This window comes from Carassius carassius, chromosome 29, assembly GCF_963082965.1.
Source record: "Carassius carassius chromosome 29, fCarCar2.1, whole genome shotgun sequence".
NCBI lineage: Eukaryota > Metazoa > Chordata > Actinopteri > Cypriniformes > Cyprinidae > Carassius > Carassius carassius.
This window is the reverse complement of record NC_081783.1, coordinates 2,476,900-2,497,262: the sequence shown is the minus strand read 5'-3', so window position 1 is coordinate 2,497,262 and position 20,363 is coordinate 2,476,900. Positions and strand designations below refer to the sequence as shown.

Below are 20,363 nucleotides of genomic sequence, written 5' to 3'. Positions count from 1 at the left end.
TTCTTCTTTTTTTATTGCTGAAGTGGTGGACTTTCTTCTGCTTTCTACTCTTCAGACATTAATTACATATCCTTCAGCCTGAGGATTTTGTTGCGAAATGGCTTTTACTTTTGGCAAAAACATAATATTAAAAACAAACAAGCAAGCCCAGCCCATATTTATAAGTAATGCAAAAGTAACGTAACACAATACTTTAAATAAAAACGCAATTAGTTACTTTTTTAGGAAGTAACACAGTTTTGTAATGCATTACTTTTTAAAAGTAACTTTTCACAACACTTTCTAAGATACTTTCACTTACACATTACTTTCTATAAAAAGTAACTAAGTAACGTAATTAGTTACTTTTTTAAGTAGTTATACAATATTGTAATGCATTACCTTTAAATATAACTATCCCCAACACGGATCTCGCAATTATTAAAAATGTCAATCTAGCAACCCTATTTTTTTTTTTTTTTTTTTTTACAATGAGAGAACACAAAAATTATATTTGTTGTTATTTTTGGTATCTTCAAATCAGAATAGAGTGCACTTCTTTTTTTAACTGTTATTAATTATGGACATTATTATCATACTATTAATATCATTTTCATTTTATTTTTTAGATTTTTTTTTGAATATTGCTTTATTTTATTCATATATTTTTAAGTATCAGTTTAGGTACTGTAAATAAGATGCAGACTTTAATATGTCGTTGCTATTTTGCAAGCCACACTGCATATAAACTAGCTAACAATAAACATTTGAATGCATTGTTTGAATAAATGTGGCCAGAGAAATGTGCAATTAGTTAGAGTCATCTTATAGGAGAAGAAGAAGGAGGGGCTGAAATTTCTAGATGTAATTATTTGGAAAAGCACAAATGTGACTATTTGTACCTCTCGAGCATCCATCACTGTCCCAACTCCAACCGTCAGAGCCATGGTGGGGACTTTAGAGAGATCGCCATCAAAGAAGCGAGCGTTAGCCAGAATGGTGTCCATAGCCAGGGTCTTCACACGCGTTCGGGACACCAGACTGGATCCAGGCTCATTGAACGCAATGTGCCCATCAGGTCCAATACCTGCAACACGATTACAAGCCAGTGTTGTTTAATGGTGGCACTCACAGGTTAAAGTTCAATCGACTGTCTTACCGCCAACAAAAAGTTCGATTCCTCCAGCAGCTTTGATTTTGGCTTCAAAGTCCTGACACTCTTTCTCTAGATTAGATGCATTGCCGTCAAGGATGTGTGCGTTTTCTGCTCGGATGTCGATGTGCTTGAAGAAGTTGTTCCACATGAACGAATGGTAACTTTCAGGATGGTCTCTAGGAAGTCCTGTAAAAACCAAGCAAGTTCAGAGTTCAACTATACATACGACAGGCTGTTCAACCCTTGATCCCCAAGCGTAAACGAGCGGTCACTTACCTACATACTCATCCATATTAAACGTTATCACATACTGAAAAGATATGTCTCCCTTCTTGTGATACTCGATCAGTTTCTTGTAGCATCCAAGCGGAGTGCCTCCTGCCAAACACGGGAAATACGAACAGGACTATATTACAAATGAACGTGTTTGAGCAAAACACAGATTTTTTTATTTTTTATTTTGATGTCTACCTGTTGGAAGACCCAGAGTGAAGAATCGGTCAGGACCAGGACTGAACTTCTTGATCCGGTTCCTGATGTATTTGGCGGTCCATTCGCTGACATGGTCATAGTCGTCCAGTATGATGAGCTTCATGGCTTTATCTGTGTCTGAAAGAAGCTAACAAATGAAATACAGAAGTCTGTGTGAGTGTGATACAGTCCTGCCTTCTCCAGACTTTAGCACCATACAATAATGCGGAAGCACTTTGCTTTTTAATATGACACTTGACTGATATTGAAAGTGCACAGAGAAGACAGCGACCTCGTTATAAGACATCAACATGCTACAGATTATTGTTATTTTTCTTTTTACTACACTATTCTTTTAGTCACACCAACACGTAGTTTCTCTCAGCAAGTTAATAAACAAAGTTTATAGAACACGTGACTAGAAAATCGCTATGTTGACACTGGAATTAATAATAATGAAATCTATTAAAACACACACTGAGAGAGGCTGTCGTATTGAGATGATAAACTCTTACCAGATCAGATGTTTGTGAGGAACTCTTCTAGCTGCTCAGAGGAACACGTGATCATGTGACCGAGAGGAAACGTTGCACTTCTCACACATGATTTGAGAGTAAAACACATTGCGTCATCAAAAAGGGATTTTAGGAATGAGTTAGAAACCAATTTGGCCGAATCGGCAAGATTCATACACTTTTTAATCCATAAATGTGTACAATGGACCGTGCAAATAAATAAAAAGGGTCGAAATGAGGTGCTTTACTGTTAAAACGTGTTGATCAGTGACTATGGAGGGCAATTTATAAATTATATGAGATGTTTTATTCACTATTATTATTTTTTAAACTATGTCAAAGTTAAAACCCTAATTTGTTTGATTAAGATGGCAACAAATATAAACAACATAATTATAAAACATTTTGTGAATAGGCAACATCATTTATTAACACCATGAGTAATTTAGCCTAATGTAAGATCTAATTCAGTTGCTACATGGCATGCTTTTGTGGGAACACCTTTCGATTTACAATCATAAATGGGTAAATATAGAAAAGATCTTCAAATAACTTTATAACAGGGTGGAATGTTTAAGCTTATTTACTTGCCTTCATTCTGTTGAAAAGTTTCCAAGTGATATTTCATGATATTGTGTCACAAATTGTACAAAATTAATGTTGTTAATTTAAGTGGAATATCAAGAATTGAATGCAATACCTAGGACACAGATATTTTGGTTATAATATAAAAACAAAAATTCTATAATAAAGTTAACAGTTCAACAGACTGTTAATTTGTTGCATGCTTTAAACTTTGTAACAGAGTTGAAAAGCTAGGCAAAAATCCACATTTAAGAGTGATGTGATGTTTACATTTTATATCATATTTATGGAATGTGCCATAGAAAAAACAAAAACATTTTGAAAACTGAAAAAATCAGGTGTTTCAATGGAAGTGATGCAGGGTTTGCTTACTCTTAAAGTAAACCAAGATGTGCAAAGGCAAACATAAGATGGCAAATGTGCTATAATGCATTTACAAACTATTTGCAGAATAAATGTTGACAAATATTTTAACACATTTCCTTTTGCATTCATCTGCTTTGCCTTGTGCGTTGACGTAAACTGTTAACACTTGTAAATTGATTCATGAATGAAAAGACGAAGCAAACTGCATCACACATGCTTTTGCCGTACGTTTAAAGTAATTTCATAATATAAGCATGTGCATTTATGTTTCAATCCATATTTATTGAAACAACAGTTGACAGAAACTCAATCGTAGGCAGACAGAATTGTTCTCAATCAGAAGTCGCACAGCATCATGATTTATGTTTTTCTTAATATAAAAGGACATGCAAATGTAGCCACTGATTCTCTCATTATCAGAGTCACCCCGCCGTGAGGAAGATGATTTAGGGTTAGGAGTCACTGGAAACATAAGTTAACATTAACAAAACATTATGTTACATAACATGATGTGTAACGTTAACGTAACATTACACAGTGTGGTTAATCGAGGTCCATGTCCGGCTTGGCTTCTGTGGCTTCTGCACGGTCTTCAGTCGCTTGCTCTGTGCCGCCGGACTGGGCTTCGGGGTTTTCCTGTGTATTGACCGGCCCGTTCGGTTCTGAGGGGTTCTCCTCTTTTGGCAAGTCCACTTTGGGCTTGGGTTTGGTCACAACAGGATTGCAAGTGGAGAATAGCTCCTGTGGAAAATGTGAAGAGATTGAATACAATGGTGTCAGATGGCAATACCATAGTATGGTGGTGGTGGGCAATATGACCAAAATCTTGAAAAAAAAAACAAAAGGGGTTGAGCTGAGGCCATAACTTTTTTACATTAGAAACATATGAAGCAGATACTGTTGTGATTTCCCTCCTGTTACGATGCAGTGCAATCTGATTTTGCAATACAATGCATTAGAAAATATATATGATGCTATGCAATTCAATATGGTACAAATAGTTGGCATTTATTTTTTTGTTCAGACAGACACAAATCATTAATTATTGCTTTCTGACTTCTAGCACGTCGTCTCCTTAGTGTTGATACGTTATATCCACTATATTCGAGAGAATGCCCTTGATAAACATTTTTACAGAGAAGAAATCAATCTACATATAAAATATAGGTCAGAAATTATTGTTCACTTTCTAAACAATAAAAGTATAGCGCATCTACTAATAATTATATATAAATAAATTGGTTTTTACCAATGCAAATACATTAGAAATGATACAACACGATACAAAAGCCAACTTGTACGTGATTCACACTTTTGTTATATCAATCCATCAATGCGATTTGGTGAATCTTAACTTCCGTATCATCTTTTGTTATGTGATCAACAGTAATGACAGACAGAAGCTGGTAAAGTAGGCTGCTGTCACTTTAAGACCCACTGCACAGATCCAATATACACCAAACTGTTTTTGTGTGTATTAAACACGTAACCAACACTATTTATATGAATACTCCACACGAAGAGCATTTTGACACAGTTGTGTGTGTATTTGTTTGGGCTGCTTGTTTAATCAAAATTAAATCGCAAAAGCGATAAATCGCGATTAGGCAGATGTTATTAAATAATTAGTTACTTACTGTCTGAAAAGTAACTTAGTTACTCAATGAGTAACTTAATTATTTGAATCGCCAATTAGGCTACATCTTAAAATCCCTATAAACCTTAATAGAAATTAAACTCTTTATTCTTTCAATTTGAGTCAAACATAGAATAGTTTAGCCTCTTAGCTTTAAAGCAACTGTAATACTTACAAAATTTTATAAAAAAAAATGTAACATTCCTTGGTTAACAAATAGAAATACTCTGAATAACAACATATCTGAATAACAAAAAAGCTTAAGTAAAAGTTAAACAATACATCTCAGCTTGGCAAGGTGTTCCGGAAAATCTGTACAGGTTTATGTAAAAATAAGAATAAAGTACATAAATGATCTTCTCTGCTGAATTAAGTTGTGTCAGATCGCGGTGTTCTTCTGAGGTAGATTCCTCATAGCAGGACTTAGACGAATCTTGATTTTTTTTAATCTACTTTTTGTACTAGAGGGTGTTTGCTCGAAGATGATTGCATATAATGAGCTCAGATACGGGAAAGACTGTACCTGGGCTTTAGTTTCATACGGATTACATAATTACATAATCAGAGAATATTCGTTTTCATTCATGTGTTCATTTAAAATTAGACAAGCTTTCTATAGACATATTTCTCATATCTCTGTGTCAAATATTCGCTGAGTTTGTGATGCGTAGAAAGTGGCTCACAGAGACCTTAACGGCCGAAAGTGCACTGTTCGTTTTGTTTATTTTACAAAAGCACACTATTTTGTTGTTATTGTCAGTGTACACAAATAAAAGTAGGTCTTTTTTTTTAGATTCAATTGATTTTAGTCTTATCTGTATCTGAGATAAATCGTGCCACCCAAATGTTGGACCATTTAATCTTTATCATTCTTAGGTCAGATGTATATAACTTTTAAGTAGTACTGTGCTACGCTGATATATTTGCATAATGCGAAATAAACTATATAGCAAAATTTGTGTGGTTAATATACTGTCATACTGCCCAGCCCATATCATATCACATTAATATGTGTAATATGTACTCCAGGAAAAAAAGTCTAACTGTGACTGACCCGTGTTTTGGCCTGTATGTCCATCGTTTTCACTGCAGGCTCCACGGAAAGACTCTGTTTACTCTGCTGGTTCATTTTACTGTTCATCCAGATCATGACGTCATTCACCATCCGGTCCACCTTCTGAACCTCAGCCTCCTCCAGATGGTCATACTGCTCTTCCTGTAATTCAAGAAGACATGTGAAGCACTAGGCAGGTGCACATTTGTACCTCATGTAACGTTAATCCAACGCAACCTCACCTTAGTTTTGTAGGCCTCTACAATCTTCATGTATTGCTGCAGTTGTCCGCCCAGCTCATCGAAAGCTTTGGGTCTTTCCTCGAATTCTGTGTATCTCTCTTGAATGGGTTGGCCGAGACTCTGCAAGAACATTTTTTAATAAGATAAATAGGCCTTTCGTTGCATAATGGAAGGATAATTAGCAGTGTGTAAAGAACCAGTGGACAGAGTTTGGTGACTAAGTGCTGTTTGTGTTGTGTGTAACTGCTTACATCATAAATGATAAACCTCACAAGACATTTAGTACCTTCAGTTCAACGAGTTTGTCAATGTATACTTGTTTAGGCTGGTCTTCACCGTCCTCATACAGCCAGACCTCAGTGTCCTCCAGTTTTAATGAGAGAGCATCTCTGTCCTGGAAGAGAAAACACAGACCGAGTCGGACATACAAAAACACTATTAAAAGCATTTTTGTTTATTAAAATAAAGCTGGTATAAAATAAATATACATTTTAGATGAAAAACTTAAATTACTAAACGACTAACTGAAAGTACTAAAAACATTAAAACCAAAATAAAAACTAAAGCTATATTGAAATATATATAAAAAAGAATACAACTGACAAAATAACATTTAAACTTAAAATAAAAGTCAAAATACTATCATAATATTTCAATAATACTAAAATCATGCACCAAGATCACTTTTTAGTGGTTTTTAATTTATATTTTAAGTGAGCGTTTTCAAATATTTTTGCTTTTCATTTTACGTTTTTTTAAGTTTAAGTCAAATGTTAGGTAAAAAAATTTATAGCCTGAATGCACTAAGTCGCTTTGGATAAAAGCGTCTGCTACATGAATACATTTATTTATTCAATTCACTTTAGTGTGTTTTTGTAATTTTAGAAGTAATAAAAAAATGCAGGTAGTTTGTATTTATTATACATTTAGTTATTGTAGTACATTTAATGAAATACAGCAAAGATAAAGTGAATCGATTCGTAATACCTGCAAAATACTAGACAAGGATTTAAAAATAGTTTCATGCAGATATTTAACCATTTCCTTTACCTAATTTATTTAAACTGCTTTTTCAAGACAATTTGTAAATTCCCTAATTTAGATTTTAAGCCATGTGACTGCTCTCACGCTCTCGTCGACGAACTTCTCGAATATCCCGTGCAGTTTGTCCCTCATCTCGTACACGTACTCCTCCACATAGTTCTTGGCATCGTTCCGCTCCTTCTCAAGCTTGTCCTGCATGATCATCTTACCCTGAGGAGAAAATTTCACACTCGATTGAACTCTTAACGGTTGAAGACGTTTCCCCAGTTCTCATCTGCACAGAAAGCAAACCTCGCTCTCCACGAAGAGGTTGAGCATGTCATTAGCAAGCTGCCACTGTGGGTTGTTCTCGATGGGCAGCTCCAGGACCTTCGTTTTCACTTTGGGCTTCTTGGCTTGTGGAGGCTGATCTGATTTCTTCTCCTGTTTGCCTTCCTCTGCTGATGTCTGAACAAATCCCAATTGAGTGTATTAATTAGGGGTGTGTGATACTGACAAAAAATGCTATGTGAAGATTTATTTGGGATTATTTCGAGGAGTGTTTTTCTTTTTTAATGCATGTCATAGATAACCAGTAGGTGGCAGCATGTTCAATATCTTAACGAGCGAGTCGTTGAATCATTCATTCAAGCGATGAGATGCGACTGCCTTTTTCGAATGAATCACTGATTCAAATGATTTGTTCCAACACAGATTAATTAAGTGTTTTGATGCGTCTTTGGAACTATCTTTTTTTTTGATTGGCGGAATAAATAATGGCTTGTGAGATATTACTTGACTATATTAATTTAACAAACAATACCTTATTCGGGGATATTTTTTGCTTTCATATCTTGCATTATAGTGTTATTTTGAATGCATTGTAAAAGGCTTCATCACACGGTCAATGCTTCAGGACTCTGAAGACGTGTTTTAGTTTGTTTTTAAGCAGAGTGAGTGATATACTTGATAATGTCAGCGCACATGTCGTTTAAAACAACAATAAATATCGCACAGCCATTGTATGGATAGTAATATGCAGGATTATCAAATGATCCTAAATATGTGGGTCGTTTATTTAGTTTTATCTGTGGATCTCATTTACCTCCATTTCTTCTGTTCCCGCTTTTTTCTCTCCATCTTCCTGTTCTCCAGTCTTTTGTTCATCTTGATCAACCTGCATTTTGCTCTGTGGATGATTGGAAACACATGGTGGTGACTTCACCAGAACATCAATCTATGAGGTAGAGCCGCACAGTATATACACAATAACACAGATCATGATGAAAGTGTTAAAGCAGAGCTGAATCGGGAGAGACAGCATGTGAACAGTAGTATCCTGCTGCAATACCTCATTCTCTTTCTCTGTGCTCTGCTCTGTGTCCATGCTCTCCTCTTCTTCTTCAGATTTCTGCAGCTCCACTAGTGAAGCACTGGACATGCTGAAGATCCCGTGGACATTGACTCGCACCTTGACCTTAACCTTTGAACTCTCGCCTGAGGCCTGGGGAACCACCTTCTGGATGATGTACTGACCTGCGTGAGAGTTCAAGTGTGGATGTTTACATACAGAATGCATCATGACAGTAAAAATATGCCATGAAAAGCAAAGTGCATGTGAAGGGCCCGGGATATTGGCCACTTTTGGCACATGAATTGAGGAGGAAATGTAAAAATGCATTTATTTTGCATGCTTTCCCTAAATATATTTCAGAATTACGGAGTTGTTCTTCTCTAAGTTCACTGTGTCACTCATGCATTGGTTTGCCTCTCTGTGAGAAGACACAAGGTCACACAAACATTGTGATTTAGTTTTTCTCATATTTTTATTTCAGGAATGTCTCTCTGCAGCTCTGGAATAAAACTGGAGTTACTCCACTAAAAGAAAACAACTCGACTGAGGTAATAATTGTGGTAAAACTGAAATAACTCTGCTTTTCTTTAGTAGTCCATCTGTATTTCTCGGAATTTGCTTAAAGATGAAATAGAAGTGGCAGTAGATCTTTTCTTTCATATTGTGACGTACATTCACATTGAAACTTGTTTCCACCACTGAATAAAAAAGGTAAAAGCTATCATTTTTCATCTCACAATTTTGAAAAAATTCAGAATTTTGAGTTTATTGTCCCAAAATTCTGAATTGTAACAAAAAGTTCTAATTACCTTTTCTTTTTTTTAATTCAGTGGCGGAAAGAGGCTTCCATACATAAGAATGTAACGTTTTTCTGAGATTCAGACATTCAGATTAAAACTACAAGGTCAAACTGTTTATAAACATTTAACTGATGAACCGTTTACAGAAACTTCAATAACATGCTTGTACAATATAGAACAGTTGAAGATTTATTTCATGCCAGAGGAAAAAGAGGATCAGATTATTGCGACTGCACTTCAAATCATGCACTGTTTTGTGATTTCTAAAAATTGTCCAGTGTGTGTGTGTGTGTGTACCTATTATGGGATCTGGATAAGGGAGCTCTTTAGGACAGCTGTAGTATGCTTCCAAGGAGAACGGCTCTCTCCGGTAAAACGTCAGCACTTTGGAGAAAGGTGCTGCATGGTTCTTTGGGAAGACCTCACAGTCACTGAAACGAAAGATGAGAAAGCTGTGTAAATCCAAGTAGTGTCAAGCATGATGACTGGACGGCGCATGTTTGTACCTGAGTCCCTCTTCAGCGGCAGAATTCCACTTCAGAGAGATGGGAAAGGGAACCACGTCTGTTATGGAGAACTCACGCACTTTAAAAGCAGGCGAGAGGATGGCACACTGGGATCGGGAGACAGAGACAGTGTTAACGGTCTGCTATCAAACACCTGACGCCTTTGCACTTGACCACATGATGCGTTCGCTGCATTTGGCCCAAGAGGGTGTGAAGATCACCCATTTTCATTACCTGATGGGACTCACTTACAGTGTTATAAAAAAAAAATGCAAAAAATTGATTTCCAATACTTTTGCATTTGAAAATAAACTTCTAAACGTCTGTTCAGTATTCTCAACACTTCAGTAACTCTGCTTCTTCTATTTAAGTGATTAAAAGCAGTAGCAAATGCTGTGGAATGGAGCACAGAAGCAGTCTTAAGTCTCTGGGGTATATTTGTAGCAATAGACAACAAAACTTTGTAATGGGTCAAAATGAATGATTTTAATTTTATGCCAAAAATCATTCGGATATTGAGAAAAGATCATGTTCCATGAAGATATTTTGTAAATTTCCTACTGTAAATACATCAAAACTTCATTTTTGATTAGTAATATGCATTGCTAAGAATTCATTTGGACATCTTCATTTAGATTTTTTTGCTCCCTCAGGTTCCAGATTTTCTAAATAGTTGTATCTCAGCCAAATATTGACCGATCCTAACAAACCATGCATCAATGAAAGCTTCTTTATTCAGATTTGGATGATGTAAACATTCAAACATGATCTGACCTGAAGAGCACATCCTCTGGCCACAGCTTCGTCTGCGTTCAGCGTCGTGCTCGGCTCCTTCCCAAAGAACTTGTTGATTCTTTCTTTGATGGCCGGCATTCTAGAGGCTCCGCCCACTATTTCTACAGCATGGATGTCATCTTTTCTCAGATCTGCACAGGAGCAGGTGACAGACTGTTGAATTAATCATTTCTGGGAGATATATGAAATAAGTAGAGCATTACTTACGAGCTTGCTCCATCAGACTGCGCAGCGGAGGCTCGACTCGAGCTAAAACATCAGCACACATCTCTTCAAACTGAGCCCTGCCACAGGAATAAAACTATATATGAAGCTCAAATGAATTATTGTCAGGATGCCAACTTTATTATGTGTGATTGATGGGAATAAATGAATGTATGACACAGTATAAGCTGTGAATGTAAAGAAAAACGGTCATTCCAAACCTATGACTTATTTTTCTTCTTCTGGTTTTTACACTCAGGAACGAATATGCAAATAAGATCTGAGTGACGGGCAACATTCTAAATTTGGCATGATGTTCTTAAAGGGATAGTTCACCCCAAAATTGTAATTCTGTCATTACTTCATGTAACTCCAAACCAGATTTTCGTTCATCCTTGAAACGCAAATGAAAGATTTTTAAAAAAAAATTCTGTCCATTATATCACGATTTCATAAAACTCTAAAAATAAATTCTATTCTAACAGAAATCTGCATGAATCGAGTGGTTTGAAGATACACAATCACTTTATTTGATGAAACTGACATTTATTCACATGTTAACATTGACAAACACACATCTGCAAATACATAAAGCTCATTAAATATCATAAACAGAAGCTCAGACATGCTCGAAGCCATAATCTCTACAAAAAAGTTTGTACAGATTATGTTTACAATGTCTTTATGAATTTTCAAAGCAGGTTTGGGTATAATGGACTTTTTTTAATGGAGGCACATAAAACATCTTGTGTTTTTGAAGATCAACGAACGAGTTAATAATGTGAGTTATGACCATTTTCATTTTTGAGTGCACTATCCCTTTAAGATTGGCAACGTGGCACACAAGTCCGATGGATTACTTGAAACTTTAAAGATGCATTCTGGACCCTGACAGTTTCTTGATAACTTTCTATTAAAAACAGCAGTCTTCGAAAACCATGCAAGCTTTGAACGACATCGACGACATACCTGTTGAGTTTGCTTGAGACGTCGATATCATTCATGAAGCACTCGATGTTCAGGGGCAGGTCCGAGGAGTTGGCGCTCATCAGCTTCTTCAGCTTCTCACATTCCTGATAGAGTCGGACCAACGCTCGGGGCTTGGACTTCACATCCAGCTTGTACTTGACCGCAAACTCCTCACAAAAATGTCTGACCAGCCGCTCATCGAAGTCTTTTCCTCCCATTTCAGGGTCAAAGGCTGTAGCAAGAATCTGCGCGGGGAGGAAAATAACGCTCTGTCTATATTTGTGTCCAGATCACATTATGAAGTAGAAATGTCATCGTCACACACCTTGAGCTTGCCTTTATTAAAGGCACACACAGAGACCTGGTAGCTTGAATGGCCGATGTCCACAAACACCACTGTCCTTGGCTTTTCTTCTGGAGCGGGAAGATCCTGCTTGTAGATCCCGTACGCCAGAGCCACTGCATGCAACAACAACAAAACACAGATGTCACTCGAGAGCGGAAAGTGGATGTGTTGCATGTGAAACGGTGTTACTCTTCACCTGCGGTGGTTTCATTCATGAGCCTCAGACAGTTGAGTCCTGCGATCTGAGCCGCATCAATGACAGATCTCCTCTCAGCATCGCTGTAGAAGCAGGGCACCTTGGGATTGAAAACAGCATTGGTTTGGGAAAGAGAGTGTTCATAGCATCGAAGACGGATTTCTGTCTCCAGGAACTCATTTATGCCAAAAAAATGACGCACAAGTTGTTTTTCTAATTCATTAGTGCATTTAGCATAGATATATATATAATGTGCACACGGAGATTTCGACGTACAAGTCAGTGTTCTTTTTCCACTTCTGAATAACAAATACAAAACTGTAATCGCAATGATGTTTTATTTCACAATTCTGACTTTTTTTGTAGCAACTGCAAGTTTAGACTTTAGACTCCTAAAATGATATTTCACCAATCTTTTTTTGTTAAAAAGTATGTGGGAAAAGTAATAAGAGTGCACCTCAAAAACCTAGATCATAACAGAAAAAAACCCAAAAACATTCTTCTTTGTTGCCTTTTTGTCCATCACACTTTAGAAATCACCAGAAGTTATATATCACTTGAAAACATACAATCTCAAAATCCGTCCTTTGAAACCCATTTTAAAATCGAACATTGCATTACCATGAAAATGGTACGTAAAAGTCATGTTACAAAATGTTTTCAGTCATGAATTATAAAAATTTAGGTTCGGATCATGCACTTTCAAGTCTGTGTTCAAAAATGTGAGTGACAGTTAAGAGGTTAAACTCTATATTTTAAGAAAATTGTCTTTTTTCCCCTTGCTTCCCCTTGAATTGGACTCGCTATCATGAGTTTATATCTCAAAATTCTGAGAATAGTCAGAATTGTTAGATAAAAAAAAGTCACAAATTACCTTATTTTATTTTTTATTCAGTGGCAGAAACTGGCTTCCGACTTTTAATAGATACTATTATTGTTTTTATTTTATCGATTTTATTTTTTTTATAGTTTCTATTTCAGTTTTAGTAAAGTGCTTCGGGTTAAACCACATGAAAATGAAAAGTCTGCATTTTTTATATTTCATTTAATTTCAGTAAACAGTAAAAGTAATGATTTTTTTTTATGTGTTAGTTAATAACCCTGGTGGTAGTCAAATCTAAACACTGAATATTAAGGGATCAAATAATGTTCTTTGTCTTTCCTTCCTGTGACGGTGATCGAAGTGACAATATTTTACTTTGAATTAAATAATTCCATTAAAATTGCATTACATACAGTTAGTTTTTAATGGAGAATAACAGTGCAGATCTTAGAATTGCAGAATTAGTGCAACCAAATAATAACCCAAGAGGAAAAAAATATATACATGCTGCATGACTTATATTCATAAACAAGCCTGGGATACATTAAAGTGATCAAGACATGCCACAAGATAATGCCAGATTTTAAATATTTAAAACTAATGCACGGGAGGGATTTTTTTTAATTCATACACGTTCCTCTAAATGCAGTTTGCATGCATCTAAAACTGTTGAGTCCTGCTAAGGACTACATTAGGGCTGCTCCGATCACGATCGGCCGATCGTTATGTGCATCTCGTCAGTAAAGCCGGTTCTCTAATCAGCGGTTAATTCCATCAGGTGCGTGATTTCACATAGAGCAGCTGTTACTACACAGAGCCGTTGTTAACTGAGAAGATGCGCAAATCCACTTCATTTTCAGCGTTTATTTGCGCATCTTCTCAGTTAACAACGGCTCTGTGTAGTAACAGCAGCCCTAGACTACATGTCTGCAAACCTACCAATTATATTGCAACAACTTAAGAGATATTGATTTTTGCACTCACTGAGATGACACAATCAGCGACGGGCTTCTTGAGGGCGCTCTCAGCAGTCTCCTTGAGTTTGGTGAGGAGCATCGCAGTGATCTGTTCAATGCTGAACACCTTCTCCTCCTCCATGTACATCACCTACAACATCCACAGCACAACAGATCTCCGTGCTTGGATTTACAAGAAGGTTTGGCAGACAAAACTGGATCTCTGAACAATGCTGGCACAATGTGACGTGTTTATGAATCTTGATCTCGTCTCACTTTAAGCTGCTCACCTTTATTCCCGTCGTGCCCGAAGGCATCTGTGACAGCTCATAAACCAGACTGGACTTCAAGTTCTGGACAAATGGGTCAGAGAACGCCCGGCCGTGAAAACGCTTGAATCCCTGGACAGTGTTTTTGCAATTGGTGACAATCTGTGTTTCAGTTAGAACAAAAAAGACATGAGTAGATCTCGCATGAGCACAAATACGAAGAGTACATGAAGGCAGCAGCAACAAAAAGGGTCAGGGTTGCATGCTTCATTTTTGACAGGAATGAAAAGAAGTCTGTGAAGTACAGAAGTAAAAGGATTGCAATGTTGTTCATTGATAAAAATGGCATAAACATTTCTGAAAATTACAAGAACTAGGTCCTAACAGTGTGTAAAGCCCATGTTAAGTTAAAAGCGGCATCTAACCTGAATCTACGATCTACACATCATGTACCTGGCTTTTAGCTGCTGCTCCAATAGAACGATTTCGTGGTCCAAAAGACACACATGCTCTGAAATGACAAACATCATGACAAATTATTGTACTGGTATAATCAATCATTATTAGAGCAATGCATACATTTATTTACACACACACACCAAATATATAAAAGTCTGTGTATACACACACACATAGATACAAAAGTGACAAAGTGAAAAGTGACAAAAATTGTAGTCAGAAATCCATTACAGTACACATCTTATGGGATAAAATGAGACTACTTTTAGAATAGTTTAGATCACAGTTTTGATATAAGTATACAAAGAAAATGTATACCATCTGTTGTTATTAAGTGTATTAAAAGTGCATATATTATATCAAGTTTCCTAAACATTTAAAAGCAACATTTAAAAAAGAATCAATTAATTATACACAAACTATTGCTATTGTGCAAATAAAATGCAATCATGTAATCCATAAAAGAAGTAACTGTAGCCTGACCACGAGTATTTTAAAATGTCATTTAATCTAATTATTAAAGCACGTTTTGATTCTGTAATCCAGACGCTGTAATCAGTTACTACACTGCGCTGCATACATACAACATTTACACTTATTCCAAAGAGGAAAAAATATATAATACTTGTCCATCTAAATAAAACACGATAACAAAACTGATAAAAAAAAAAAGAAATGGTTCAGTGTTGGTGTTTTAACTATCTGTACTAAATGAAGAGATTTAGTACATTTTCTATCATAAATATTTCCAAACTTAATTTTTGATTAGTAATATGCATTGCAAAGAACTTCATTTGACAACTTTAAAGGCCATTTTCTATATATATATATATATATATACACACACACACACACACATATATATATACACATACACATATATCTATATATATATACACACACACACACACATATATATATACACATACACATATATCTATATATATATACACATACATACATACACACACACACACACACACACACACATATATATACACTAGGGCTGCCCCCGACTAAAGATATTCCTAGTCGACTAACACTCCTGCATTTTAGCGATCGGTCGAATAATCGTTCATTTATGATATTAATATAAAAACTTGTATATATACAAGGAGAGGTATAGTCCAAGTTGAAGTTTAACACTTCCATATGACAGAAAATGATATTAGCGCGTTCAAAATGAAAATGAAGCGCTTAAAACAGAATAGTAAAGCGTTTAAAGTATACAACGCTTACGGACACAAAAATAAGTGGCCGGAACGTTATAGGCTAATTATTACATAAAAACAGCAATCAGACTGCATGTGCATTTTAATAATTTATTATCAAAAATACATACTGTAACAGTTACATGTAAAAAAAAAAAAAAAAAAAAACAGTTTTGAGTAAAATAAACTAAAATTCGTTCTTTAAAATAAATAAACTTATTAGTAACTTAGGCCTAGTACAAAACAAGGCAAAAAAACAAAAATAAATACTGTAGCAAAAACGCTGTTTGGTATACAAATACAGTGGAAAATTTATATAATTTATATATTGTTCAAAAGGAAAATTAACAAAAACCAACAATTTAATAAATGCACATGGCACAACGCCAAAACTTAAAATAAAAAAAAAGGCGGCAAACAAATCAACAGCCTAAGTATTTGATTAAATTGTTTAGAACAACTATATTAAAGACAAAATGTGGAACAAATAATTTAAAGATAACTAATACAATCTCTTAAAACGTGGGTCTAAGACAGCAGCTCGAATATAAATGCTGGTCGCGATATTTTCCGTCAGTTGCCATCTCGTGTCAATTTCTTTTGCTAGTTCTGTCTTTAGTGCTTTTGTGGTGGGACTGTCTTCGTTGCGCAGCACCAAATGGCGTCTCTTCATGTTTATTAACATGGGCAGTGTTGCAGATAGGGATGCGTTTAAATCCTGAGAAAGCAGCTCAGTGAGAGTGATCATAGCACTGCGACCGTGTCCTCCGCTGTCAGCCAATGTGCTGTTGTGAGATCTAGACCTCGTTCAGACCGTTTGGTAATTTCAGGGTCTGACAGCACAGCTGTAACCGGCCATCTCTGTTCCAAGAGTCTCTCCAGCATGAAGTACGTGGAGTTCCATCTTGTGGAGAGATCTTGGATAAGTTTGTGTTCTGCAACATTCTGCTGCTTCTGTTTATGAGTCAGAGCTGTTGTAGCCTTGGTACTTTTCTTGAAATGCCCCACAAGGCGTCTAGCAGCGATGCATCGACATATGGGCTCAGTTTTAAGAGCCGCGTTTATGCACAACGGACGCCCTTCGCATTGCCCCAGGATGGATCATTAGAAATCAGTTCTGTGCACAACACCATATTAGCGGCACTGTCATGTACGACTGCTACCCTCTTTTCTGCAGGTATTTTAAATTCTTCCATCACTTCACTGAGTTGCTCTTTTATGTTGGTATCTGTGTGGCTCTCCTCCAGCACTTTTGTTTCCAACACAAAAGAATGTAGTCGCCAATCTTCAGACATGAAGTGTGCAGTAACGGTCATGTAACCCTCACTCTTGATAGAGGTCCATGTGTCTGTTGTAAAGCTGACTGCTGTACAACTTTGAATTTTCTTAACAAGAATTTCTTTAGTCGTGTTGAACTTGCTTGTTAAACCATGCATTATTGTGTCGCGTTTGGGAATGGTGTAGCCTCAAAACTAATCTCTGCTGCATCATTGTTGACTGCGAAGTCGAAGCGCACGACGCCACATCATCGCTGCTATATTGTGGATGAGCCTAGAGACAAATGCATGTCAAAAACCATGAATATGATTTAACTTAACAGAGCAAATGTGTTTATATCCTTATTGTTAAAACGAGTGGCCATGTGGTGGTTAATGTTACTACTTACATGTTTTAAATGAAACAACATATTCGATGTTGACAATGTTTGCCTGCAGAGTTTGCAAACAGCCTTTTTAGGGTCGTCCTTCGACTTTTCAAAATGATCCCACACTTGACTTTTTTCCTGACATAATTATTAGCATCAGCCAGACACCTCTCCCACAGGTGCGCTTTGATATATCGCGAGGCACGAGATCTCGTTGATCTCTCGTTGCTTTGATGTCATGTCATACACTGACTGCGCAGCCCCTGATTGCGTCATTTTTTCACGTGATTTTTTTTGCGACTAACCACCTAATGAAAATGTATTCGAGCAAGCCCTCTTCATATCGACTAACGTTTAGTCGACTATTTGGGGGCAGCCCTAATATATACATATATATATACACATATACACACATATATACACACACACATATATATATATATATATATATATACACACACACACACACACACATATATACACACACACATATATACACTATAACTTTTTATCAATTTAACACATCCTTGCTGAATAAAAGTATTGATTTTATTTAAAAAGAAAAAAAAATTACTGACCCCAAATTACTGACCAGTAGTGTATATTGTTATTAAAAAAAATTATATTTTAAAAACATAGCTTTTTTTTTTTTTTTTTACTTTTTATTCATCAAAGTATCCTTAAAAGTATCACGTTTTGAAAAAATATTAAGCAGCAGAACTGTTTCCAACTTTGATAATGAATCATCATATTAGAATGATTTCTAAAGGATCGTGTGATAATGATCCTTTAAAATTCAGCTTTGCATCACAGAAATAAATGATAATTTAAAGTATAATAAATTTAAAAACAATTATTTTAAATTGTAATAATATATCACAATATTACATTTTTTTCTGTATTTTTGATCAAATAAATGCAGGCTTGATGAGCAGAAGAAACTTCTTTCAAAAACATTAAAAATAGTAACATACACATACATATATATATATATAGCACCCCCAGATTTTCAAATAGGTGTATCTCAGCCAAATATTGTACTATCTTAAACCATACATCAATGGAAAGATTATTTATTATGATGTATAAATCTCAATTTCGAAAAACTGACCCTTGTGACTGGTTTTGTTCTCCAGGGTCTCACACACACACACACACACACACACACACACACACACACACACACACACACACACACACACACACACACTTGTTCCAAACAAATGTTGTGTTAACTGTTCTGCTTCTCAAAACAGATACTACTAAACAGTATCCTGATTTTTAAACACTGCAGTAATAGTATTTAAGCAAAGTGTGGCTCGTGAAAGAGGCAGCGCTGCGGCTGTGAGAGACTCAGTTAAGAGCGGTTCTCCTCCTGTTTTTATACAGTCTGTGGGTTCCTCTCCTCGGGTAAAGGGCGAGATGTGAGGGTGTGTGCGGTGGAGGACTCACGGTGTGCTCCGGTCGCTGTACTCGTTGGCCACAGTCTCGATTCCTCCGGCTCGAGCTACAGCTACATAGCAGCTCTGAAAGCCCACGTCAAAACCCACCACTGACATCTTAAAACAACGAGATCACGCGAACACAAGAAGCCCGAGGCCGAATGGGTATTAGATGGTAGATCTGTAAAATATAAAGAGTAAACAGTAACGTTTTAATTCATTATTCTACAGTTACTTCAGAGAGGAATGAGGCTGCTGATAAAAAACGCCACTTGTGAGACAACAGGAACGCTTCCGGTTCAGGGGGGAGCTAAAAGGTCCAACACAGAGGTTCTATTCTGAATCTCTTTGAATTATAAGAAAGCTGCTGAAAATCTTCGATGGAAGGGTTTTTCTTTGAAGTTGACAGTCGTGTGTGTAATTATTTATTTTAGTTCATTATTTTTCTTAAGATGTTTATATTTATTTGTATTATTTATGTATTAATCAATTTTGGCCTGATTATTTTAGTAGAATATGACTGTGTTTTGTATTCTGCTTGTGTTTGAATTTTACCGAAGTCACATATTGTTATTTTAACAATTATTTCTGTTGTAAGGATCCCCTGTGAATGTTATGTGCTTAATAAAAAAAAAAAAAAAAAAAAAAAAAAAACCTTCATTTGAATTTCACAGCCACTTTCAAATTCAGATTTTCCTGTTGGTTTTAAGATTTTAATCTGATATTAAAATAAATTCTTTGGTGAACATAATTTTTTTTTTTAAAGTTGCTATGTTGCTTACAAGTTGCTTATAAGAACTGATTTTTAATGCACAATAATGTAGATCAATAATATAGTATTAATATCAATAATATAGATCAGTGTATAAGAACTACAACAGAATTGTCAGGCATGCAAAATCAAATCCTTGGCAAATGTAGTTCCAATATGGCAGATTAAATATTTTTTTATTAATACAAAAAATATTGAATTTAGTCTATATGTTGGAGTAATTACCAGTGGCTTTTAAATACTAAATACACACTTACTTATATTGTATATTATATATATATATATATATATATATATATATATATATATATATATATATATATATATATATATATAAATTACTTTGTATGCATTAACAATATGAAGTGCATTAGGTCAAGGTTTCCAAAACTGAGGTTTGTGAGTTTAACTGAAAGTTAATAATTAATTAATTAATAAATGTAATAAGTCATTTTTAAATAACATCAAAGTAAAACACTTCCTAAAAATTGAAATATTTTTTTACCCGCATGTCATGTGACCATTAACAAATCTCAGAGAACTAGGATCATGCAAATAGCATAGGCTAATTATAAAAATAGCCTATTAA

At 35.6% G+C, this 20,363-nt stretch overlaps 2 protein-coding genes across 3 annotated transcripts in view; both read right to left on the bottom strand.

Annotated features, from left to right (window-relative positions):
* The window catches only part of gnpda1 (glucosamine-6-phosphate deaminase 1), a 5,113-nt gene extending 2,861 nt beyond the window's left edge, over positions 1 to 2,252 (bottom strand). The window contains exons 1-5 of one of the 2 annotated variants that reach the window (XM_059515434.1): positions 2,122 to 2,252; positions 1,607 to 1,744; positions 1,412 to 1,513; positions 1,139 to 1,321; positions 882 to 1,066 (exon numbers count right to left, since the gene is read on the bottom strand). In XM_059515434.1, the coding sequence (XP_059371417.1) occupies positions 882 to 1,066; positions 1,139 to 1,321; positions 1,412 to 1,513; positions 1,607 to 1,730 (594 nt within the window). In that variant the 5' untranslated portion in view covers positions 1,731 to 1,744; positions 2,122 to 2,252. Of the gene's footprint in view, positions 1 to 881; positions 1,067 to 1,138; positions 1,322 to 1,411; positions 1,514 to 1,606; positions 1,755 to 2,121 lie in introns of both variants that reach the window. The other variant, XM_059515433.1, reaches the window with a different exon arrangement.
* A 1,081-nt stretch (positions 2,253 to 3,333) lies between these two features.
* On the bottom strand, positions 3,334 to 19,302 carry LOC132109395 (heat shock 70 kDa protein 4-like). Its single transcript, XM_059515428.1, has 19 exons — positions 19,013 to 19,302; positions 14,699 to 14,756; positions 14,267 to 14,407; positions 14,005 to 14,127; positions 12,198 to 12,297; positions 11,981 to 12,114; positions 11,656 to 11,900; positions 10,690 to 10,766; positions 10,462 to 10,613; positions 9,688 to 9,794; positions 9,479 to 9,612; positions 8,379 to 8,563; positions 8,133 to 8,216; positions 7,340 to 7,495; positions 7,133 to 7,258; positions 6,291 to 6,398; positions 6,005 to 6,124; positions 5,763 to 5,924; positions 3,334 to 3,813 (listed from the first exon to the last, which is right to left on the bottom strand). Exons 1-19 carry the CDS (start codon positions 19,117 to 19,119, stop codon positions 3,616 to 3,618), a joined length of 2,517 nt encoding a protein of 838 aa, XP_059371411.1. The 5' UTR covers positions 19,120 to 19,302; the 3' UTR covers positions 3,334 to 3,615.
* Positions 19,303 to 20,363: the final 1,061 nt, after the last annotated feature.